This window comes from Lutra lutra, chromosome 11, assembly GCF_902655055.1.
Source record: "Lutra lutra chromosome 11, mLutLut1.2, whole genome shotgun sequence".
Lineage (NCBI taxonomy): Eukaryota > Metazoa > Chordata > Mammalia > Carnivora > Mustelidae > Lutra > Lutra lutra.
In genome coordinates this window covers 100,795,736-100,820,223 of record NC_062288.1, presented here as the reverse complement: position 1 = coordinate 100,820,223, position 24,488 = coordinate 100,795,736, and the positions used below count along the sequence as shown (strand labels likewise).

Below are 24,488 nucleotides of genomic sequence, written 5' to 3'. Positions count from 1 at the left end.
GGACAATATTTTAACAAGTGTAAGACTAAGGTAAGATTAAACAAAGCGTCAGTGCTTAGCATATGTGAGCAGGAAACGTGTACTGAATTAATAAAGAACACATCAAAAATGAGCAAATCCTTTGCTGATGTAAAATTATGTGAGTTTGACTTAAGTGCAAAATGCTTTGAATTACAGAATTTCTTATAATGTATTTTTTGCTCCAGTGTTAAATGTCAGTTCTCTCAAAGAACAAATAATAGTATCTCAGGTGCCTATTTCATAAATTTTGACTTTCCTACTGACTATATATAGAAAGAAGACATTTTTCAAAAAATTTTGTAATGAAAACAAGCATACTTTGGTCTTACTTTCTCCTCTCACTTTAAAATACACTGAAGTGTTTTTCATAGTTCTTTAATTCTAGAATTATCCTCTGGATGTTAGATCTTGTGAGAGCCAAGGAATTATTTTCAGGCTCACTTATACTAATGGTTTTGGACACATCACTTAAATAATCTGAATCTAGGTTTACTCTTTTGTAAAATGAGGAATATGGTGCCTAATCCACATGGTTGGTTGTGAGAATTAGAAGTCAAAACTTATCAAACTGCTGAGCGCTTCCTATGAATCAAGCCCAGGACAAGGTTCTAGGAATCCAAAATCAGTTTAAGACCATTTCTTTGCATTCCAATGAGGAGAGTACAGATAAGTAAAGCAATAGTTACAGAAGCATGAGGACAGTGTCCTCACCAGAATTCTATGCTCTACTCTCCCAGGAGACAGAGGAGGTACAGAGAAGCCGCCACGACAATGGCTGATTTATCCTGGCTTATGGGGAGTGGGGAAGGAGTTAGTGTTTGAATTGTTAACAATGAAAAGTTTACCAGAAGAGACAGTGTTGGTGTGAATAGAAACTATGAGACCAAAAGAAGCTCTATCCTGGCAGGATGATCACCACAGGCAACCCACTGAGCACAAGACAAAAGACTGGCTGGTTGTAGGTTGCCAACAAGGACCACCCTGGCAGATCTGCATAGGTGATTCTCCATGTTAGAGGAGAACATCACTCAGAGACCTCCTGAGGGGCTCAAGGAAAGCATGAGACAATTCCTCAGAAAGCCTTTTGCATTCCACATTTATATTTCTCTTTGAAAGAAATGTGCTCCTTACAGATAGACTGCAGATGTCTATTGCATTTTGCACCTTGCTAAGACTTCCTCTTGCAGATAGTGTAGATAGCTAGAGAAGATATATTCACATTCGATGTGTTATCCTTTCAACAGGTATATGAGTATTTCACACATTAAATAATTTGTCTTGCCTGTCCATTAGGATTCTCTACTCTATCAGAAACCAAAGGAAAATTGCTTTTAAAGAAATATCTGGTTCATTATTTTCCTATAGCACTGTAAAATTACTACAATTTTCACGATGTAGCCTACTTGCCCATATTTAGCACACATGAGCAAAAAGATGCTCAAGGTTCTTAGTTATTTAGAAGAGTATACTACCTTGGCTTAGTATATACATAATCATATAAGGGATGATAGAAGAAATTAACATAACAATAAATTCCAATAAAAGAAGGTACCCAATAGAGCAGAAGCAATGCCAACTATGTAGACACACAGAAAGCTAAACCTTTAATTTTACATTAAATGCAATTTAACTTTATTTTTATTGGTTATACATTTTTGTAAATAGACATTTTCAGGTTGTCTCCTAGACAGAGTTATTTGTGACACCTCTCTCCTGTCCCTATTGTTTCATTATTTGTGTACGTATCTAAACATATATAACTTAATAATATAAAGATATTTCTTTCATCGCTAAAACATTTTATATTTATCATCATAGACATCATCTAAGAGAAGACCAGGAAACAACATTTTTGTCAACTGCTTACATATTTCTTCAGAATTTCTAGTAAGAATTGATTATCTGATATTAAGTAATAGGGAGTACAAAGATATATATAACTCATTTGTTTTCACTTAGGATTGATTAATGCTTATATACCATTAAGTAAGAATGCCCTAGATTCTTATGCAGACAGATAATGAGGGAAAAAAAATAAACGCTAAAGTTAAAAAAGAAAACCTCTGTAGATGTCAATTTTTTAATTTGACTTAGAACTCGTAATTGATTCTAATCTAACAATCTGGAGATAATGCCTCTTCAATATTAGCTTTTAAAAATAAAACAAAGAAATGAAGATTAATTACATTTTCAGAAACAGAGAGAAGAAGAGGAAATATAAATACCACATATCACAGGTCATTTGCAGGTCACCAACATGAATTTAATTTTTAAAGTTGCATTATTAAATTCCTGACATTCAGTGGCAAAGGACATTTAATTAAATAAGCCATATTATTAATTGTTATTTTCTTATTTTTAAGAGCTATTCATAATTCATGGACAAATTGAAAGAATCTACAAAACAAGAATTTGCCTTTTTATTTTCTTTACTTATTTATTTATTTTAGATTTTTTAAAATTTATTTGAGAGAGAGAGAGAGTGAGCGAGCAAGGGGAGGGGCAGAGGGAGAGAGGAAATCCCAAGCAGACTCCCCACTGAGCATGAAGCCAGACACAGGGCTCTATTTCATGGCCCCGAGATCATGACCTGAGCCGAAATCAAAAGTTGGACCCTTAACCAACTGAGCCACCCAGGCACTCCAAGAATTTGCCTTTTTAAAAAAATTACTAAAAAAATATTTTTTATGTTAAAAGCACTGCAACATATTGGAGTGTGGGGAACAGTTTTTGTAACAGAACTTGGTTAGTTATGACTCTCTTGACGTTAGCCCTATTTATAATTTAATTTCTATAACCTTCTATAAATATCTGTTACCTTTATTTAGATATATTTTCATTGCATAACATAAGGAAAAGAGAAAATGTAAAAGAGGAAATAAAAATTGCTGTAAATCCTACAACCTTGAATATGGTTACTGTAAACATTTTAGCGTATGTTTTATATCTTTTTTCTATGTATGTTCATAAATACATATATATTCTGTATACACACATGTACATTTTTTTTAAAGATTTTATTTATTTATTTGAGAGAGAGACAGTGAGAGACAGCATGAGCGAGGAGAAGGTCAGAGGGAGAAGCAGACTCCCTATGGAGCTGGGAGCCCGATGTGGGAAGCCGAAGACAGTCGTCCAACCAACTGAGCCACCCAGGCGTCCCCACACATGTACATTAATGCTATGGACTGAACATTTGTATCCACCCCCCCAAATTCATCTATGCTAAAATCCTAACCGCCAAGGTGATGGTATCAGGAGAGAGACAGTTTAGGAGGTCATAAATACGGCGCCCTCATGTTTGGGATTCAGGTCCTTAGGAAAGAAACCCCAGAGAGCCAGCTTGCCCCTTTCCCCAAGTGAGTTTGGAGAGAAAAAACAGCCATCTAGGAAGTGGCTTTCACCAGACAATGAATCCGCTGGTGCCTTGACCTTGGACTTCTCAGCCTTCAGAACTATAAGAAATAAATTTCTGCTGTTTATAAACCACTCAATCTATGGTACTTTTTTATAGCAGCCCAAAGACACTAAGACAATGTAAATCAATCTATTCACAGGTAGAAATACAGGAGTACAAGAACATGCAAATATATTATTTACACATCATCCTCCAAAACGGCTTTGACATCTAACCACCTGCCTGTATCTGTTGGTTGTATCATGGTTGAAGTGACAAGCAACCCTTACTCGATCCATAGCTAAATCTGTCCTCGAATCTGGTCTTCATTTGGAAACACAGTTATTTTTTAAAATAAAAATTAATTGTACTACTTTCCTACTTAAATTCCTTTTCGCGACTTCTACAGCCACTTAGGATAGGGTGGGAAACCTTAGCATAACTTACAAGGCTCTGCACAACCTGGTCCCAGCCCACCTCTTCAGCTGTAAGCCATCCCATTCTCCTCTTTGATCCTTACTGTCTAATCACACTGACCTTGCTTCTCCTATCAGATGACTAAAAGTCCTTTTACCCTCACACGCTACCTCTTTTATGTAGAAGGCACAAGATTCATCTCATATGGTAATTAATGTCCAGCTAAAATATAACACTAAATTTTGCTCATAGCTGACCTTGTTCTAAACATGGGTCCCTACCAGCTGGTGTGTGCGGTAAGAATTTAACTAAGTAATTACTCTGCATTAAAGTGTAGTCTGATTTGATAATTTAAACAGTCTCTTGAGGTGGTGTTCAGGTACTCTTGGGAGAAAATGTCTTCTCTCATTGTCTCATTGTAAGGAAGATAAGAGGTTGGTTCGATTTGTCCATAGTCATGGCTATAAATAGTGGCAGACTTGGGTAGGTCTCTAACTTCTTAAACCTGCCTTCTGCCGATTCCATCACTGATGGCATAGACCAGTTAAATTTTGGTACTTAAGGCCTCAGATAACCACAAAACATTCCAGTAAAATAAGTAATAATCATTTTCAGGAATATTTTTAAGTAGCAGGGCTTTTCCAGCTGAAATAGGAAGAAAAGAATCCTATATCATTTCATTGGAATGAAAGCTGTAACATAAGCAGCAGGAACTAAAAAGAATTGTCAATAGAAGGAAGACTGCCCTGTTAAAATCTAGAAAACAAGACACAGTAGCTCAAAAATCAAACGGGATTTATCCAGAGAGAGAGAGAGAGAGAAAGAGAGAGATGCAGAGACATACATAGAAATGAAAGATTATATTTTGTTCTGAGGACTGTGTGCCCAGCAGCCTGGGGAACCACACGGTGGGTGGGCGGTGTAGCTGACTTTCTCAGACCCAAATAAAATATCTATTGCAACCCTTAGATCTTTGTTCCACTATTTTTTCCTCATGAAAGAGTCATCTAAAAGGTAACGCAGCTCCCAATTAATTTGATGTCATGAATAGAATGTTCTGAAAGGAGGATAAAATAATTCTGGACCTCCCTGAATTAATAAGCCAACATATGCCAGCTGAGAATTCATAAGACTAAGAGTGACAGCTTACATTCTGTGTTAAGCAATATTCTAACACTTCTTATCCTCACAAGATCGTATGTGAAATACAGCTTTTATCTGTAACAACCAATAAAGTAACTGAGGCAGGAGGCTGTTCCAATAAATCTAACCAACAGAAAATGTCATATGAAAATACAGTCTCTGGATCTGGAACTCTGAGACCAAATCTGCAATGTGGTTTCCCACCCAAGCTTTCGGAGCCTCCAGAAGGTCTCCAGTACCATAGTCTAAGATGTTTTTTATAATTATATTTTCAAAAGAACATTAAGACACCAAGCCAAAAGGATGGATAGAAACAGCACCACCTTTCATCACAGTCTTCAGGTATTCGTAAAGCAGGAAGTCAGTCCCCGGAAGACAGGTAAGAGAGACAAGTCTCCTGCCCCGCCTCCTTACCCTAGACTCACTTTCCATACCTGAACTTCTCTCCTGAATGCACTTGCTCCTGGGTCTTCTTTGATTTCTGCCCATTAGCTTTTTTCTTTGTTGGGATGGAGTGTTTTGAAAACCATTTATCATTAAACTATCTATGAAGAGAGAACCTATAAAGTAATTCTACAACAAATTATTCTACAACAAATTATTCTACAACAAATAAATGTGGTGGTTTTAACTTCACTCTTAGCAACTAAGGGGAGTGGCACTAGTAAAATAAGAAAATGAGACTGAAACAAATAAAGAAGTCATGAGATTTCAAAAGCAAACAAATCCTTTTCATAATAAAATATTATGAACATATTTTAAGATTTGGAATTCTCCAGCCAGTTTATTAAGCTATTTTGATGATTTTTATTTTTTGAGGACAATTGTTCATAAAAAATTATTTGAAAGCGGGGTGCCTGGGTGGCTCAGTGGGTTAAGCCTCTGCCTTCGGGTCAGGTCATGATCGCAGGGTCCTGTGATGGAGCCCCGCATCGGGTTCTCTGCTCGGCAGGGAGCCTGCTTCCCCTTCTCTCTCTGCCTGCCTACTGTGATCTCTCTCTCTCTGTCAAATAAATAAATAAAATCTTTAAAAAAATTTATTTGAAAGCTATGCCAAGACCCTGACACTCTATTTTATCCTATGTTGGGCTCCATTGTGTTGCTCTTTAATGCTGTCAAACTACATAGTGTTTCTTTGTTGGGAAAGTGATCAGCTTAATGACTGCTATGCTTTCCTGACCATGCTCTTAATCCAGCAATCCTGCCCTTTGAAGGGTGGAATGTATTCACCACCCACACAAACATCATAATTTCCCAGGGACCTTCCCAAACATGACTGATACCCTTACCTTTGGGTAAGTGACTTATGGGCGTAGAGCTAAAATCATACAAAAACCTTTTCACTGGAAATAGAAAACACAAATAGTGGGTGGGAGTCTGAGATCCAAAGAATAAAAACAAATAATAATCAAGAATGAGGGGCTCACAATGGCAACTGGCAGATCTCTGCTTCTTGGGGAAGCTGATCTTGAAACAATTACAACCAGCTGCCTTCCTAACAAGTCACTGTTATGTTTATTTGAATGGCTTGTTGGATTATGCTCTTCAAAGTCTTAGGATTAATGGATCCAAAATTGCACATTAAAGAGAACACAAAGCTACAACTCATCCATATGCACATTTACCCATTTCTCTCAGGTCTGCACAGGGATTTAATTTTTTAAAATATTGCCATGTCCTGGACTACCATAACCCAAAAAGAGCTGAAAAGGATTTACAAATTAATGCTAAGCCTTGAACCCCAGAAAATGTAAGAAAGTTTGCTAAAGTCACTGGGCTAAAAAAAAATTCAGGATCTGTTGTAATTAATTGCCTAAGAAGATACAGCAGCTAAACAGTGACTGGAGAAGTGCAGGGAATGAAGTGTTTTTTGTTTGTTTTTTTTTCCCCAACTAAAGGCTAAAGGTAACAATGTAAATAAATCAATGGGAAAATTACAAATAAAGTTGTTTCTTTATTTGTATTAGTTTAGCTGTATCCATCTTTGCATTTGAATCAAAGCATTGGCCTAGAATGTAGAGGTGAAGTCAGCAAAATACCACCTTCCAAAATTTAGACTTGGTCAAACCAAGCATTTATTTAACCATTTGTCAAAGACCTTGTTTTGGAACTAAATTGCTGATGAGCCTCTATATCCTAATGACATCACAAGATATGAGTATCTCCAGGCTTATTCAATCTTATCATGTTTCTGACTTGAAAAAAAAAAAATCCTGTTTTCAATAATTCACCACATACACATCACCATTGCCACTACCACCAACACCAAAAGCACGACAACAAAAATACTGGTTAAGGGCGGGGAGGAGGAACGGAAAAGTAAAAATCTGCTATTTATCGGGCACTGGAAGGCAAAAGAGACGTGGGAAATGCAGATGTATACAACAGAAGTTATTATTTAATCTATAAGAGCTGGAGTAAAATATTATTCAAAAATACCCAGAATCCAGAATAGATGTCTGCTGGCAAAAACAGCACTACAAAAACATTGTTAATGTCAGGATGTTCCGTTGGAGCATGAATATGAAAAGAGGTACAGGAACAGAAATAAATAAAAGGAATCACCTGAAGGAAAAGGAAGGAAAAGTCACTCGGCCCAGCAGGTTAACAGATCAGGGTTCACACAGATGGACTTTCAGGAAAGACTCTCCACAAACCAGTGTTCTAGGTCGGGAGTCAGAGCACACCTGTACAAGGCAACGTCCCTTCTGCTCCAGGCTGTAACATTCCACAACATACCCCCACACCCCCATCGAAGCCACAATATCAGGTTACAGCTTTCCAATTGGAAAAATAATCATTAAAGTCCAAAATGAAAAAAAAAAAACTTTAAACCCTTCTCGATACTAGGGGAGTTTCTCCACACCTGCTGACTGGATGGAGAGTACATGAAATTTTAAGCATGGAGTGTAAAACTTTACTCTACAACAAAAGCATTGAGAGAGATGTAAAAAAATGTGCCCATAAAGGAGCACCAGCAGCCAGCAAGCCCTTTCCCGACCAGGTGAAAAGATCATCTCGAATGAGGATTGATTAATCCAGTTGAGGGAGGGAGGGAGGGTGAGAGTTTGTGATGTTAAATACTGTGTAGAGTCACTGAATAAATATGAATAAAGCATTTGCAAAGTTGGTAAGTTATTATTTCTGATTCTTCTCTAACATACTCTGGTTAGGGTCAACAGAATGACTGATAATTGCCAAAGAAGGTTTTTTTTTTACAAGTTTCTCTCCTCAGACACTGAATCCTATTTTCAAAACGCTTCTTACGGATTTGTTTTCATTGGTTTTGAAATATTGGTGTATTTTTTTTGCCTAGCAAAATATCTCCATCAATATACTATGTGGTTAATTTTGAATATATTTAATATCTGGACAAATGAATTTTCCAAGGAGGGATGTTTTATTTCTAATATCATGAAGATGAAATATAGTTGCTGCACAGAGTTTACAAGGAAAGTAATTTTGTCAAATGGCACAATTTATAAAAACAAAATTCTTTCATTTGATTCTAAGAACTATTTATTTCAAGCTATATAAAATATCAATTTTCTTATATTGAAAATGTGAGGCTATTGCCCTTAAATTTGTTCTGTCATATGAACTTTATAACACCAAAATTTTGTACTAATATTTGACCAGGGTTTTTGCTGCACAAATAGATCTATTTGCCACAAGCCCAAAACACGCAAGAAAATTAAGCAATCATTGAAACGGGCGATGCCAGAAGTAGGACCCACACTGTGAATGAAGGGTACGCATTTCACGAGTTGTGGGCTCACACAGCCAAACCATTTTATAATTTAAAGAGAACATGAAGCACAGCTTGTTAGAATTCCCACCCCAGGGGCGCCTGGGTGGCTCAGTGGGTTAAGCCGCTGCCTTCGGCTCAGGTCATGATCCCAGGTCCTGGGTTCGAGCCCCACATCGGGCTTTCTGCTCAGCAGGGAGCCTGCTTCCTCCTCTCTCTCTGCCTGCCTCTCTGCCTACTTGTGATTTCTCTCTGTCAAATAAATAAATAAAATCTTTAAAAAAAAAAAAAAAAGAATTCCCACCCCAAGCAGGAATCAGAAAGCCAGAACTCTCAACAGCCTTGTCAATCATCCGACCCACCCCAAACCCCTGTTGGATGAGGAAACCAGTGTTCATCAGGTTGATGAGTCAATCTGCAGGTACACAGTAGGAAGAATTAGATCCTGGGTCTTATGCCCCTTTGCATTGCACCTGTCTGAAGTCTTTTTTAAGTGTTCTTAAGAATAGTCACTCAACTGTTCCAGGAGTGTATTTCTAGAACTTTCTCATCTTCCTGGTCTACTAATTTCATTTTACCTAATACTTTTCCTTCTCTCAGGCTCAGTTCACTCATCTGAAACCAACATGAGAATCTTAAGATCGTAAGATTCAAAGTTTTTCAACCTAAATATGGTTTAGGAACCTCTTACAGGGTCATAGTATTTTTTCACATTGTAGGTTTTTAAATAATAGCTTTATTGAGGAGTATAGAGTTGGATAATAAACTGCCTGCCTTGACATGCAGAGCACAGAAGCCCAGGTAACCCTGCAGGCTACCCAGGTCAGCTTACAAATGCCACCGGGATGACTGTCCCAGAGCAGGATCCATGGCGTGCAGCCATCAGCATGAGGGCACAGCACCAAGGGTCTGCTCACCCTGGCTGGGGGACACTGGGTACTGAGACGACTGCTGCTATGGAACTAGGAGTAGCAACCTTGTATGAAGTACCCAAGGCATTTTCAAGCATGTGGGCTGGACTTCAGAGACTTAGACAAAATGAAAAGCACGTCTCCCTTGCTTCCCTCTATGCTCTGTGCTGCTTCTGTCCAGGCCTTTGCTCAGGCCACTGTGTGTCTGCCTACGTACATGCCCATATGAGGTTTTGGCTTCCTCTTCATTTCACTCCACCTTATTATCATTAATCTTGAATTAGACATGCTTTTCCAATGGACATGGCACCTCACCAATCTCTCTCTTGCTGGTTTTTTTCCAACTGTGTGTGGAGACCACACGCTGCTTCTGTGATTAAACGATATAAAAGCTAGGTGTTGAACAAGATGGCCTCCATGTTGCCTTCAGCTTGGGTAAACCTTAGACAGGCTTCTTCTTGACTCCAGGCTCCCGCACCCCCCTTCTTAGAGCATTTACTTTGGAGAACTTGTAACTGTAGATCTTTTCTCTGTCCCATTGGAATATAAATCTTTTAGAGAGCCTCTTGCCAGTTCTACAAGCCAGGAATGTTTTCCTAAGGACCCAGGGGAACCATTCTTTTGAAATGTAATCCTTGAAAAAAATACACCCCTATCTGCCAGTCTCTGTAGAAGGGTAGGATCCTAACTTCAAGGATCCTTGCTTCAAACTGTAAAACTATCTACTATCATGAAGAGAGGAAAAACTTTACTTTTCCTTTGGGTAAAGTCAATCCCTAGAAACAGATGGCTTGCACAGATTCCCCCATAGCAGCCCTTAAAAACTCCCCTGCCCTATTTCTTTCATTGCTGCTGAACTCAGACTGAGTTTGGGCCTCTCCCCACTATTGCAGTGGTCTTGAATAAAGTCTTTCCTGCCTGTTTAATTTTGTTCAGAGCAGTGTTTGCTTTGACAGCATTAATCGTGATTTTATCTCGCAGTTGTCAAACTTATGAGCTTTGGTTTTCCTATTGTTTTCTTAGTTTGCTTTCTTCTTTAGAAATAGGCTGATTTCCTCAGGTCATGTGATAATAACCAATGCTTTTTATGACTCTTAACTATCATTAAATTTAAAAAAAAAAACCTTTAATAGAGAACAAACTGGTGGTTGCCAAGGGGAAGGTGGGGGGATGGGTGAAACAGGTGAAGGGGATTCAGAGTCCACTTACAGTGATGAGCACTGAGTAATGTATACAACTGTTGGATCACTATATCGTAAACCCAAAACTAATACAGCACCACATATGAATTATACTCGAATTAAAAAATAAATAACTTTAGAAATTTCTAGAACGTGTTTGTTTTAAATTTCTTTAAAAAAACAATCAATCAAACCGGTTACCAACTCCTTGTCTATGTTTCTCAATGGACTGTTTCCCTGGCTGGTCAATAAAGATATTTAATCCATTTGGCGTACGCAAATATTCTTTTTAGTGAAGAATAAATTACTCAATAGCTTGAGTGAACAATGAAATAAGACCTGTGACTTCTAATCTTATTCCAGTTTCCCAGGTGGGGTTCCTCTGTAGGATGATACTAGAGAGGGTACCATTACTTCTCTGGTTCCCTTATGCTTATAGTATGCTCTAATTATAAATTAATAAATCCGCATATTTGGGTGGTAATATGTGAGCATTTTAAATCCCTGTAAGAGCTGGCTATCAAAAAATAATGCAATAAAAAATACGAAGAAGGAGACAGCAAGATTTATTAAATACTTAAATTTGCCAGCCATTGTTCTAAATTCAGTATATGTGTTAAGTCAAGAATCCATAGTAGCAACCATGAAGTAAATGCTATTATTACTCCCATTCTACAGATGAGGAAACCATGGTCCCCAAATTGTAAGTACCTTGCCCCAAACAACAGAGCTAATGAGTGGCAGAGATGAGATTTGATAACCCAAGAAGAAGGGTAACACCAGACAAAGCACATTCAATTATTACACTACTGTGGTTTCTAGGCTTACAGACTGTCAACTTTAGATATTAAAAAAAAAAAAAAAAAAAAAAGGCCAACATAAAGCATACATAACCCGTTTAAATGGTGAGGACTCCAATTACAGCCTTGCTAAGTCACAGTTAACACTTGAAACAAACAATCACAAGGTCTTTCTTTTTTTTTTTTTATCCCAAATAGTTTTTTTTAATCATTTTTTAAATTTATTTTCAGCATAACAGTATTCATTTTTTTGTACCACACCCAGTGCTCCATGCAATCTGTGCCCTCTCTAATACCCACCACCTGGTTCCCCCAACCTCCCATCTCCCCACCTCTTCAAACCCTTCAGATTGTTTTTCAGAGTCCATAGTCTCTCATTGTTCACCTCCCCTTCCAATTTCCCCCAACTCCCTTCTCCTAACTCCCCATGTCCTCCCTGCTATTTGTTATGCTCCACAGATAAGTGAAACCATATGATAATTGATTTCTGTTCCTTCCTGAAGCACATGGATAGTGACCTCAGATCCTATTGCCCAAGGCAGTGGTTCTCAAAAGGTGCTTCCTAGATCAGCAACATAAGCATTACAAAATTGTTTTAGAAATGCAAATTATCAGGGCCCCTGGGTGGCACAGTCTGTTAAGAGTCTGCCTTCAGCTCAGGTCATGATCCCAGGGTCCTGGGATACAGCCAGGCACTGGGCTCCCTGCTCAGCAGAGAGCCTGCTTCTCCCTTTCCCTCTCCCCACTGCTTCTGCATGCAGGCACTCTCTCTTGCTCTTAAATAAATAAAATCTTTTAAAAAAATGCAAATTCTCCTTGCCCCTCCTACCGACCTGCTTAACTCAGAGAGCTGCAGTGATTCTGATGCTTGCTCGAGTTTAAGATTCACTGGTCTGGGCAAATCTTGGCCGGGCTCCTTGTCGTGCTGCCGCTGAGGTTTTTCTGCAGAGTTATGGCCTTAATAATATTCTGTAGTGATTTGTGGCTTTCCGGACTGAAGTGGGCTCCACTCATTTCTTGTGGCAAAACTTTAAGGAACCATACTTCTTCCGGGAAGATTTTGATCTTAGAGGTCAAGAAACTTACATTTCAAAATCCTGGCATTCTCTATGTTGCTCAGAACAGGCTTGCACAAAAAAGCTGTCATCAAATTAACTTTTAGATGAATCAATAAAATTATATCTGCTTTTCCCTCTCCTGTTGCCAAAGACTAAGAGTATAAAGGTATTGAGGACATTTGCAAGAATTCACACATACAAACACACACACACACACACGCACACACACACACACAGCAAATACACAGATAATACACAAGATAATGTGCCTTGTGATAGTTAAAAGGGAAGCTGGTGTTTAAGGTCATCTCTATGGTCTAAAGAGGGAGAAGAAAAAGTTGGGCAGCTGCCCAGAACCCTGGAGTTTGGTTTTCAGAGCATGGTAGACTGTGACTAATTTATTTGAAGTGCTATGACGTCCCAGAGTAGCAGGTGTCCTCATGTGCAACTAAAGACACAAAACACTTTAAAAGAACTAAAAAAAATTACTTCATGTTCCACTACCTTAGATAATCAAAATAGCTTTCTTTCTTGTCCTTGTCAGCCTCTCCTCATTAACACAGATACATCAGTTATATGCAGAACAGGCATAACCTTCATTTTTGAATACGTTAAAAGTACATATAAGACCATATGTAGATGGAAGATATGAACCTTTAAAAATGAATTTATTATTATTATGGATTTCTTTTTTCCTTGGAAAAGCACTGGAGAATTTGATCTCTCTTAATATAGAAATTAGAAGGGAGAATTCAAACTTTAGGACAAGATAGATCCTTCAGCCTAAATATCTTGGTAGACAACATTTCTATTTAGTTTTGAAATATGCATGGAGGCATTTAAAAAAATACTCCACATTATAATTATGGGGGAAAAAAAAACCCAGGATTTTATTCTAGCAGTCATGCACAGGATTCTGTTTCCATTTAGCTACTTCAAATTAACATTAAAAAAATAATTGTTATTTGCAGGGAAAAACATTTGCTAAGGCATTAAGCTCAGCCACTGTGGGATATCATGCTACAACTATTAACAAATACAGAGAAGGCATAACCCTGCACATGAAGCCCAGGGGAATAGTCATCCATAACTTACTCTTCCACTTTCTACTTTCCGTTTTAACTTTTCTCATTCTGTGACCTTCAATAAGCTTCAATATCTCTCCTCCACTTTTTTGCTGTCAACTTTTCATTATTTTAGTGGACTGATAATATCCTTCTGGAGTATGAAAAAGTTTCCCAATACATGAAAGTGAATATATTATTTAAAATGACAACAAAGTGTTGTTACTTTAATAGATACTAATTTCATGGCTCTTAAATATTCAAACATATCCCAATTTTGCCATTGTTCCTACCTAGGTCATAAAATATGAAGATGTATCAAAGAAAAGGATGTGCTTTTAGATTTTGATATTTCAACCCTCTGTTAGACAAAGTCACAGAGTTTTGGATATGAACACAGCAACTGTCTACCCACAGGCAGTTTGCAAACACCCAGAGGCACACCACTTTATTGTAGTCCGCAGGACGTGGAGGAGAAAGCAGGCTCACGAGAAATTCCAACTGATGTGAAAATATGAAAATAGGTTGAAAATGTCATAGGTAACATTATATTCCAGTATGAAATTCACAACTTGTCATTCCAAAACAAGTGTCAAATTCAGTATTCAACATTTTTGCCCAAAAGGTCTCTTTCTTATTGATTCACCAAGCAAATGTGAGGCTTCACTCTTGACACTGAAGGAATGTTCCAGGATGACCTGAGGACCACAGCCCTTTCCTCTGATGATCCAACAGTAAACACAATGGGACCAAACAAACTGCTATATATTGCCTCCAACTATATTCCCACTCTCACCAGCTACAGGTAGGATTTTCAGTTTAAAACCTGTGAAATTTTGTGGAGCAAAGTTAAATTTCAAATAATTAATTAATGCATTTACCACTTACACAGATTTTTTTCTTAAACTTTAATGTGTGTCGTATTTACCCAGGGAATTCAACAACTCTGAAAAACAGTATTTGAGATGCTAATGGGAATTTAAATTATGGTATACAGGAAGTGGCATGACACAGGGGAAAGACACTAGACCTTGTGGATGACCAGTCTACCAAGGATTTATTTTAGTGTTTGTTGATTTCAAGCATCCTGCGCTATTGGTGGGCAAGATAGCAACCCGTAAGCCTGATATGTTCCTTCCTTCCTCCCTTCCTCTCTTTCTTTCTGTTTAATCATACACACTGCTGCAAGGGATTCTTGTTTTACAGTCTATTCCTTACATACTTGTTTAAAGTCTACTGAGTGTAATAAATATTCAAATACTCATCCAAATGCACATTCAGTGATACAGTTAGGTTATGTGCAGAAGGAAGGGAGCACAGTTCTCCCACAGCATAAAACCACAGCGGTGACTTTGGGGTGCAGGAAAGGCCTTCTGGGAAAGTGATGCCTGGTCAACGATCTAACAATGAAAAGGGTTATGTGAAGGGGGGATTCCAGGCACTGAGTGACAGGGGGAGCATGTGACTTCTAGAAGCAGTGCGCCTGTGGTTTAGAGGTGAAGGAGGGGAGGGGAAAATGCTCTAAAATAGTCGGGTGCTATTAGCAAAGCCCAGATACGTTTCCTTGGCTCTCACCAGACACATATTCCCCATCCCCTGGTTTTACGGAGATCTGTCTGGTATATAACATTGTGTTAATTTAAGATGTACAACACAATGGTTCTATATATATATGCCGTGAGAGGATTAATACAATAACTTACCATCCATCACCTCATACAGTTACCATCTTGGGGGAGGGGTGAGAAATTTTAAGATCTACTCTGTTAGTGACTTTCAAATACACCATCCGTATTGTTAGCTGTGGTCACCATGTTGTACAGTACATCCTCAGAACACAATAATCTTATAGCTAGAAGCTTGTACCTTTTGACAACTTTCACTCATCCTCCCCACATGCTGTCTGTCTCTGGCAACCACCTATCTGTTCTGTTTCTAGGAGCTCATTTTTTCTTAGATTCACATGAAAGTGATATACAGTATTTGTCTTTCTCTGCCTGACTTATTTCACTTAGGATAATGCCCTCAAGGTCCATCCATGTTATTATAAATGGCAGGATTTCCTTCTTTTTTATGGCTAGTAATATTTCTGTGTGTGTGTGTGTGTGTGTGTGTGTGTGTGTGTGTGTGTGTGACATTTTCTTTAGCCATTCATAAGCTGAGGGACACTTAGTTGTTTCCATACCTTGGCTATTGCAAATAATGCTGCAATGAATATGGGGGTGTGGGTCTCTCGGGGTGGTGGTTTCACTTCCCTTGGATATACGCAGAAGTGGGACTGCTGGATCACATGATAGCTCTATTTATCATTTTTCATGGAACCTCCATACTGTTTTCCACAGGGGCTCCACCCATTTTATGCCCACCAAGAGTGCACAAGGGTCTCCTCTTCTCCACATCCTTGCCCACATTTTCCTCTTGTCTTTGTAATGACAGCCATTCTGACAAGTATGAGGTGATAAAGCAAATCCTTTCTTGGGCAAATTTTATGAAGAGCATTTTTCGATAACTGATGGAATTCATAGCATTCACCTAACATTGGAAATATTGATGGTTTATAAATTATACATAATATGATCATCTCAGACACATACCTGAATAATTCACTTGCCAGATTTCTTATTATTTTCCTATCTTAAATCTTCTGTTCCAGTGACACCATGAAAACTTCAATATGATTTCTGGTTTTTAATAAAAGCACCTTACTTTCTTGTCTGCCCTGTAAAGCAATGGTTCTCCATCAAGGCTGGTTTTACATCTCTAAAAACCCTTTGGCAATGTTTGGACACAATTGGGTTGCCACAACTGGAAGAGAGTGCTAATGGCATCTTGTGTGTTTAGGTCAGGCAGGGGCGCTGACGGACAACCTGTACTGTAAAGGGGCGATCCTCACAACAAAGAATTACTGGACCCAAATGCTGACAGTGCCAAGGCTGAGAAACTCCATTGTAAAGCACTTTTACAATTAACAGACTTTTTTATGTCTCTTAACCTAGAGAATAAAGGTGGGTAATTATGTTATTTCTTACAGAGAAAACAATGGGGTCAGGCCAGATTCTAGGAAATAAGGAATGGCAGATGTGTTCAATCTGGCAGGAGTTGCATTTGAGGTGTTTATTAAATAAGCCTGGAAATATTAAAAGGCAGGTCTTGCCTGGAACTTTAAATTTGGGAATGTTTAGAGTGCAAAGACATTGAAGCCATGGCATGGATGAGACCGCCTAATGCGAGGGCAAGAGCAGGAGGAGAAGCAAGCTTTGTACTGAGTCTTCAGGAACCCACATTTAATGCCTGCATGAAAAACAAGCCTGCAAAAGGAAACCAGTGGCAGCAGGCAGAATCCAAAGAAATAAGAGAAAAATAAGAGTGTGATGTCATGGGGACAAATGTCAGAGACTATTTCAAGAAAGAAAAACTGACATAGTGCCAAATGCATTCAAGAGGAGAAACAAGGAAAAGGTAAAAGTCCATTTTGTTAAGAGACACAGGCCCTTAGTGTGACCTTTGAGGAGGGCTGTCTCGGTCGAGTGATGGAGGAGTGGGTCAGGATTAAACGGCAGTGTGGAACTACCAACAGACAGCTGTTCTAGACGTTTTTACAGTCAAGGGAAGCTGAGGTTGTAGGGACTTACAGGTGGAACCAAGATTGCCGTGGGACAGACTTGAGCGTGTTTAAAGGCTGATGGCAGTGACTGATTACGAGCTCACAGGACAAGATACAGGGGAGAAAAGGAAACATCTACAGTGTAGTTTCACTGAAGGTATTAGGGGGAGGACCCAAAAGAGACAGTGTTTGTCCTTACAGCTGAGGGAAATCACTTTTGTTGTATTAGAGGAGGGGAGAATCAATACTTATCTTTTTTGGTTAGTTTACACAGAACAATTCAAAGTTTGTGGCTTATTGTCTAGAAATACTTATTCCCCAGATAAACCAGAAATGCTTATTCCCCAAAATAAGATGAGAAAGGGACAACGATACTGCCTGCTATGATCTGTATGTTTGCATTTCCCCAAAATTCGTATGTTGAAGTGCCATCCACCGAGGTGATGGTATTAGGAGGTGGGGCCTTTGAGGGGTGACTAGGTCACAAGGGCCATGCCATTATTAAAGGGATTAGCACCTCCAAAGAACAGACCCCAGAGTGCTCCCTTTCCTTCTGCCACGTGAGGCTGCAGTGGGAAGGTGGCTGTCTAGGAAGCGGGCTTTCGCCAGACACCAAATCTGCCGGCTTCTTGATCTTATAATTCTCAGACTCCAGAACTGTGAGAAACTAATGTTTACTGTTTGTAAGCCACTCGGTCTACGGCATTAAGTCACAGCAGCCCAAATGGACTCAGATACTGTCTTTTCAACCTAATCAGGAATCAATCCCAGGAAATGACCTGCACTCCCCTCAATCTGCCGCCCATGCTGTTCCCTTCATCCAAACTATCCTGCCTACTCCACGTCCTCTGGAAACTGCCTCTGCACCCTCGGGTGGAAGGAGATGCTCCCTCCTCCATGCTGAGAGGCACTCGCCACCATGTACTGTGATGAATTCTTTATCTGTTTAATTCCTTCCCTAGATTGGGAGCTGCTCCAGGGCTTAGTAACATCACGTGTAGAACACCAGTGCCCACTTCTTGGTAGGTGACTGATAAGTGCTTGCCTAGGAGATGTGCTTTACTTTCTAGTTTCCTTGTAAGTATCTCCCCAGTGGAATGCTATCTTGGGCGGGCAAAACGGTGCATCTCTACAATGATATAGCTTGAATTGTAAACTTCTATTTACATGCACCTATATTTGTACCTCTGAGAATAACCCTTTAGAATGAAAGCTTCTCTTATTCTAAGCAGCTTCACTGAACAGATGGGTTAATCCTGAGTTAATTAAAAAATCCAGTTAAACAAAAAAAATCAAGCTACTTAACTGGGCGATTATTCAATCTCTTTCTTCCCAGACTGACCTCACTGAAGGTAGCCATTTTTCTCCATTTTTATCGTTAAATTAAGTTTGAAATGCATTTGTCAAATGCTTCCTGAAAAAAATAATTGCACGAGGTTCAAAGTACAAGCAGGGAGAACATGGGTTGGGAAACACTAGCATAAAGAGAATCAGGTTTTTGATTCCAAAATCTATCCTCACTTTCACTTCTAACATATACAAGGTCAAACACAGACTCAGAAGAACAGATATCACATAAGTAAGAAATAAAATAGGAGAATTCTTTGTCTTATCACTCTTTCTTTCTAAAGTATAAATCTATGTTTTAAGGGAATAACGGCAGTTCGAGACAGAGAATTCAACATATAAATGGACTTTAGAATCCTGGGTGGCTCAGTGGTTAAAGCCTCTGCCTTTGGCTCAGGTCATGATCTCAGGGTCCTGGGATCGAGTCCCGCATCGGGCTCTCTGCTCAGCAGGGAGCCTGCCTCCTCCTCCTGTCTCTCTCTGCCTGCCTCTCTGCCTACTTGTAATCTGTCTGTCAAATACATTAAAAAAAAAAAAATCTTTAAAAAAAAAAAAAGAATCCTGTGACACTGGTGGTTTGCAAAGAATATAAAATAAACTGAAGAGTGAAGGAAAGGTCTATGAACCATTACACCCTCCATCCTGGTGGCAATTCAGTTCCATGCAATTTATGTAATATTTATGTATATTATTATTTTAATTATTAAATGAAGAGCATAAGATTCAAGGAAAGTATGAGATAGGACACTTGCCTTGTGCTAGCTGGTTAAAAAAATAAGTTATCAAATAGCAAATATAGCACAAATGTATTATTAAGTGCAAGAGTATGAAGTAGAGTTAGTAAGAGAGAAGTGATTTTGTGATACTGAGTAAGTTACAAGGCTCAAGCCTTGGGTGAAGTCCTGAGGGTACATTGTGGGACAGAATATTCTGGGAAGTTTTCATGCAAAAATAAACTCAAGACGGACTCTTTGTGATTGCTTCAACTGCCCCAATTGTTATTTGTCAACTAACAGATCAAGCTGTATAGTTACCATTCAGTATTTCTTTTAATGTGAGCCAATTAAATAAGTATTTACTTTATTTGCACTCTTCTTTGCCACTTAAATGTTTCTGTTTGAAAATGAATTTTACAAATTCCTTTTTACTCTACTGCAACCTGAAACTATGCCAGATTTTCCTCGCTTTACGTCCTTTCATTATTCTCTTCTAAGAATTATGTATTTAAATTTGCCTATAAAAAGTGGAAGCCATCACAAACAAACCAATTGGGCTGTTTACACCTTTTGATGCAGCTTTAACCTTGCACTCCTCCTGAAGCCCAGAAAAGATTAAGGCTGGCGTCCTGGAGCCCTCCAGGAAAATCAGTCCAGGGTATCATGCATCTGAAAGCATCCCAGAAAAATGTCTCTTTTCCATCAGTACTCCCCTTCGTGTGCTGTACTGGGCTGCCGCTCAATCCCATGTGTTTCAATGTGAAAAGTATGTACTTCATCTACTCCTTGTTGTTTTTCTCTGTCAGTTACCTACCCAGGAAAATGCCCGATCTCTGGCTGTGCATTCAAACTGTCCAACATGTGGACAGACGGTTTTATGATATTTTAGCCAAAATACTGTCCCACTTTCTCAAACACATTGTATATACCTGAGTATTCCCTACTCAGTCGCCTTTACCTTGCTTTGTTCTGATTGGATTCATTTTGTTCGTACTGGCTTAGTTCACCTGTATCTCTTCAAAGAACCCATATTTCATGAAACCTTTCCAGACACTCCCAGTTACAACTGGTTCCTGTCTTCTCTGGGATTTTTGGTCCCTTATCAAATTGCTTGGCATGATATCTATTTGTGATAACTTAACGTCACTTACATTTAGAGGAAGAGTATGGGATCATACATCCATTTCCTCATTCAACTGTAGTTTTCATTTATCCAATGGAAATCTCTCACAAGGCTTTCCCGAGGTAGACATTGAAGACACAATGATAAACAGAGCAGACTCATTGCCAGACCTCTTAAAACATGACTGACTGGTCGGAGGGGGAGGCAAACATTCTGTGAATTACAAAGGTCTTATACAAGGACTACAGGTATAGGTACAGTGACTTTGGAGACACTGTCTTTCGAAACATCTTCTGGTCTAACCATGGAACTAAACAAAGAAAGACCACGGTTGGTAAGACTAGATGTGGAGGATGCATTAGAACACATTAAAAGTGCTAGAGTGGAAACTGAAGGAGATATTTGAGCAATGGAAAGGAGTAACTAAACATTTGACTGAAGCTGATATAAAGCTTCAGATATAGCCTCTGCCAATCAGAGAAGTCATACTGTGGGACTTTAAAAAATGATCATATTCAATAACAAATTTTTTTTTATATCCATTACCCACACATGCACACATGCACGCGCGCACACACACACAAACACATGCACACATAAAGACACACTACCATTACCACCAACCTTCAGAAGGGCATTGAACTGCTTGGGGGTTCAATTTTTAATACTGGAATCATACATGAGAAAGGCTAAAGCAACTCCATAAAGAATAATGGAAAATAATAAGTATTTACATACAAGATTTCTAATTATTTCTGCTTTTTTAAAAATAAAAAGCATGACTGACTGGCTTAAAAACAAAATAAGCACTAGGACATGTACAGCTTTGCCACCCAGCTCCATTACTGACGGATACAGAATCCTGGTCTGCAAGCACAGGGGCTCAGGATAAATTACCACTTTTGAATTACTAATTTTTTAATCCCTAATCTTAAAATAATGAGAAATGAGACATACTATATAATAAATCCTTATGAAGATTATATGATAAAAGAAGTTGGCACATTAGCATTTGAAGTCAAACAACATTGACTTTTTGAGCTACAAGATTATGTTCGATGTTGGAACAAACAGAAGGCACCTTATTAGGTTCAGTGGGAAATCGCACGTTAAATGTCTGAAGGCTAGAACATCTTCAGGTAACAAATGATCAAATCAATAGGAAGACATCCCTTCAATCAACAACACTGATAAGAATAGGCTTCCAGTTATGGAATGAATAAGTCCCAGGAGTAAGAAATATAGTCAAAGATATTGTAATGGTGTTGTATGGTGACCATGGAGAGCTACACCTGTGTGTGAGCACAGCATAATAAATAAATTTGTGGAATCACTATGTTGTACACCGGAAACTAACACTGTGTGTCAACCACACTCAACAAAAATTTTAATTTAAAAACTGAAAGCTAAAAAAAGAAAAATTCATCATCCTTTCTTGGGCATATGGAACAAGAGGTCAACAGGCACATTTAGATCAACAGGTACCAACACAAGAATTCTTGTCAGAGAAAAACTGCAGGATTTATAGGAGTATCTGCATGTTACATTATACGTGGATGGTTTTGACAACGGAGTAGAGAGCAAACAGAGGGCTGCTTGGGGAGAGCTGACTGTTTAGATCAGGGAGTGTCTAATGATGTTAATGGAATATTCTGCCTCTGGGTTCTGGGCCTTTTCAGGAGAGGTGAGTGAGTGAGGATGGGAGCTGTCAAAGGTGAGAGGGATCCAGAGGTTTGTCATAGGAAATTTTTCATAATAGTATTTCAACTAGTTATAATAGGAAGACCGTCTCTTTCTGATGATAAAAGAGACTATAAATAAATGACTATAACAACAATGAAAACACAACTTAAAATCTCTCTATTCTTAATGTCTACCTGCCTAATCTCAACCCTGGGCAGTGCTTACTTAAAGGCAACAGTCATTATGTGGAACCAATAAGTAGGATTAGAAAGTTTTTACACAGTGCAGAAATACTTGTTTTAAACACGTATTATGTTCTTCGTATGAAAACAAAAGCAATTGTTTTGGGGGCGCCTGGGTGGCTCAGTGGGTTAAAGCCTCTGCCTTCGGCTCAGGTCATGATCTCAGGGTCCTGGGATGGAGCCCCGCATTGGGCTCTCTGCTCAGCAGGGAGCCTGCTTCCCTCTCTCTCTCTGCCTGCCTCTCTGCCTACTTGCGATCTCTCTCTGTAAAATAAATAAATAAAATCTTAAAAAAAAAAGCAATTGTTTAGTAAATAAAACTCCACTTGAACAGCCTTCTGTTTCACACTAACTGGAAAGAAGACATCTCCTTTAAAGGTACCACCACCACCCCTCCCCCGCTGCTGTGCTGACCAATCAGGAAGTTCCTGAGCAACCCCATGCAGCAGTGGAACTGGCCTGGATCCTAAGAAACAAGTGGACTCTGGATACACACTGGAGGGAAAGCCTTCGCTGAGTGGGATGTGGGATGTGAGGCATGGTGGAAGAGCCAAAGAGGAAGCCACGGTTTTTGGGCAAATCGAAGAGAAAAAAGGGAGCTGACATTTACTTATATGGAGAAAGCTGAGAGAAGACCATTTGTTTTTGATGGATAGTTTGGTCTTGAACAGAAACAAACAAAACCAAACAAAAACAAAACACCACACACACCTATGAATATCTGTTAGACTGTGAATAGGCAGTTGGGTCTGAGGCTCCACAGAGAGGACAGAACTAGAGATACACGTTTGTGATGCATGAGCCTAGAGAGAGAATCCAGGACCATGAGATGGGGTGAGAGCTCAGGTAATGGGTGTCCACAGAAAAGAGAAAAGGCCCACGGACTAGAACCTGGGGCTCTCCATTATTTAGAGATGAGGAAACTAGGGAAGAATTTACGTAAGAAAAAGCAGTAGGGGGAGACCAAAGGAGACATGAAAGGTCTGTATTTAAAGTTGATGAGTACTCCAGATGAAGACTAAGAATTTCCCATTTGATTCAGCAACATGAAGACCGCCGCTCACTGGACAGGAGCTGCTCTTCTGGAGATGAAATCCTCTGGAATAGGTTCAAGAAAACATGGGGCCAAAGAAAGTGAAGGCCACAACAGTTACTGTTTTAAAAGCTAACAGAGAAATAAGTTGTTATTTTAATGAACTGGGGAACATAATCAGCGGAAGGGGAGGAGAAGAGGCCGGAAGCCTGTGGGAGAGGAGAAGATGGGGCCGGGAATGCCGCAGGTCTGCAGCAGGAGGGTGCCACGTGAAGTCCCAGCCTGGAGTTTGAAATAAGACCACTCAGCAGAGCTGTGAAGTTTCCCCCAGCCGCAGGCCCCAGGGGAGATGCAAAGCTCGTGGAAAACTGCACTTAACCATCGTTAATATTTTTCTGAGCAAGTATAATGGAAGGAGAGAGGAACAAATAAATTGAGGATAATTATAAGGAAGTCATCATAATGCTAGAACATGGAACTGAAAGTGGGTGGAAGGGAAGTGGGGGCAGGAGTGAACCAAGTATAGGAAAAATGTACTTTTGTTCCAGGTGACTTAGGGAACTGGACAGAATGAGCAGCAAACTTATGGGATGTGTGTAGTAATGACAATATTGAGGTCCCAGAGTCGACCTTGGAAGCCAGGGGTTATGTGGCGTATTAGGGGATCGTATTAGTGGCAGAGGGAAGGGCCAATAATTAAGAGGCAGATAGAAATATCGAAAGCTCCAAAGGATAGGACAGGAGAATTACTGGAGCATGTGGCAGTGGTCCAGGTATTGAAGTCTGCGAAGATGAAGAGCTAATGGGCCAAGGATTCATAAATATCCATAGTAAGAAAAAGCAGAAGGTGATATAATTAGCTTCAACACTGGGGCAGTGGTGGGGGTGGGGGGAGGTTTAGGAAACTGCTCATTCATCAAATATATACACAACGGAAAACATAGTTTTGGAACCACTTCAAGAAATCCAAGTAGTATGTGCTCTATAATTATTAAGATTA

General features: G+C 39.2%; 1 protein-coding gene across 3 annotated transcripts in view; it reads right to left on the bottom strand.

Moving 5' to 3' along the window:
• Positions 1–24,488, bottom strand: part of CNTNAP2 (contactin associated protein 2) — a 1,959,883-nt gene that overhangs the window by 783,353 nt on the left and 1,152,042 nt on the right. For 2 of the 3 annotated variants that reach the window (XM_047694949.1, XM_047694950.1), the window contains one exon: positions 9,855–10,007. The exons of the other annotated variant lie outside the window; for it this stretch is intronic. In XM_047694949.1, the coding sequence (XP_047550905.1) occupies positions 9,855–10,007 (153 nt within the window). The remainder of the gene's footprint in view (positions 1–9,854; positions 10,008–24,488) is intronic. 3 annotated transcript variants of the gene reach the window in all.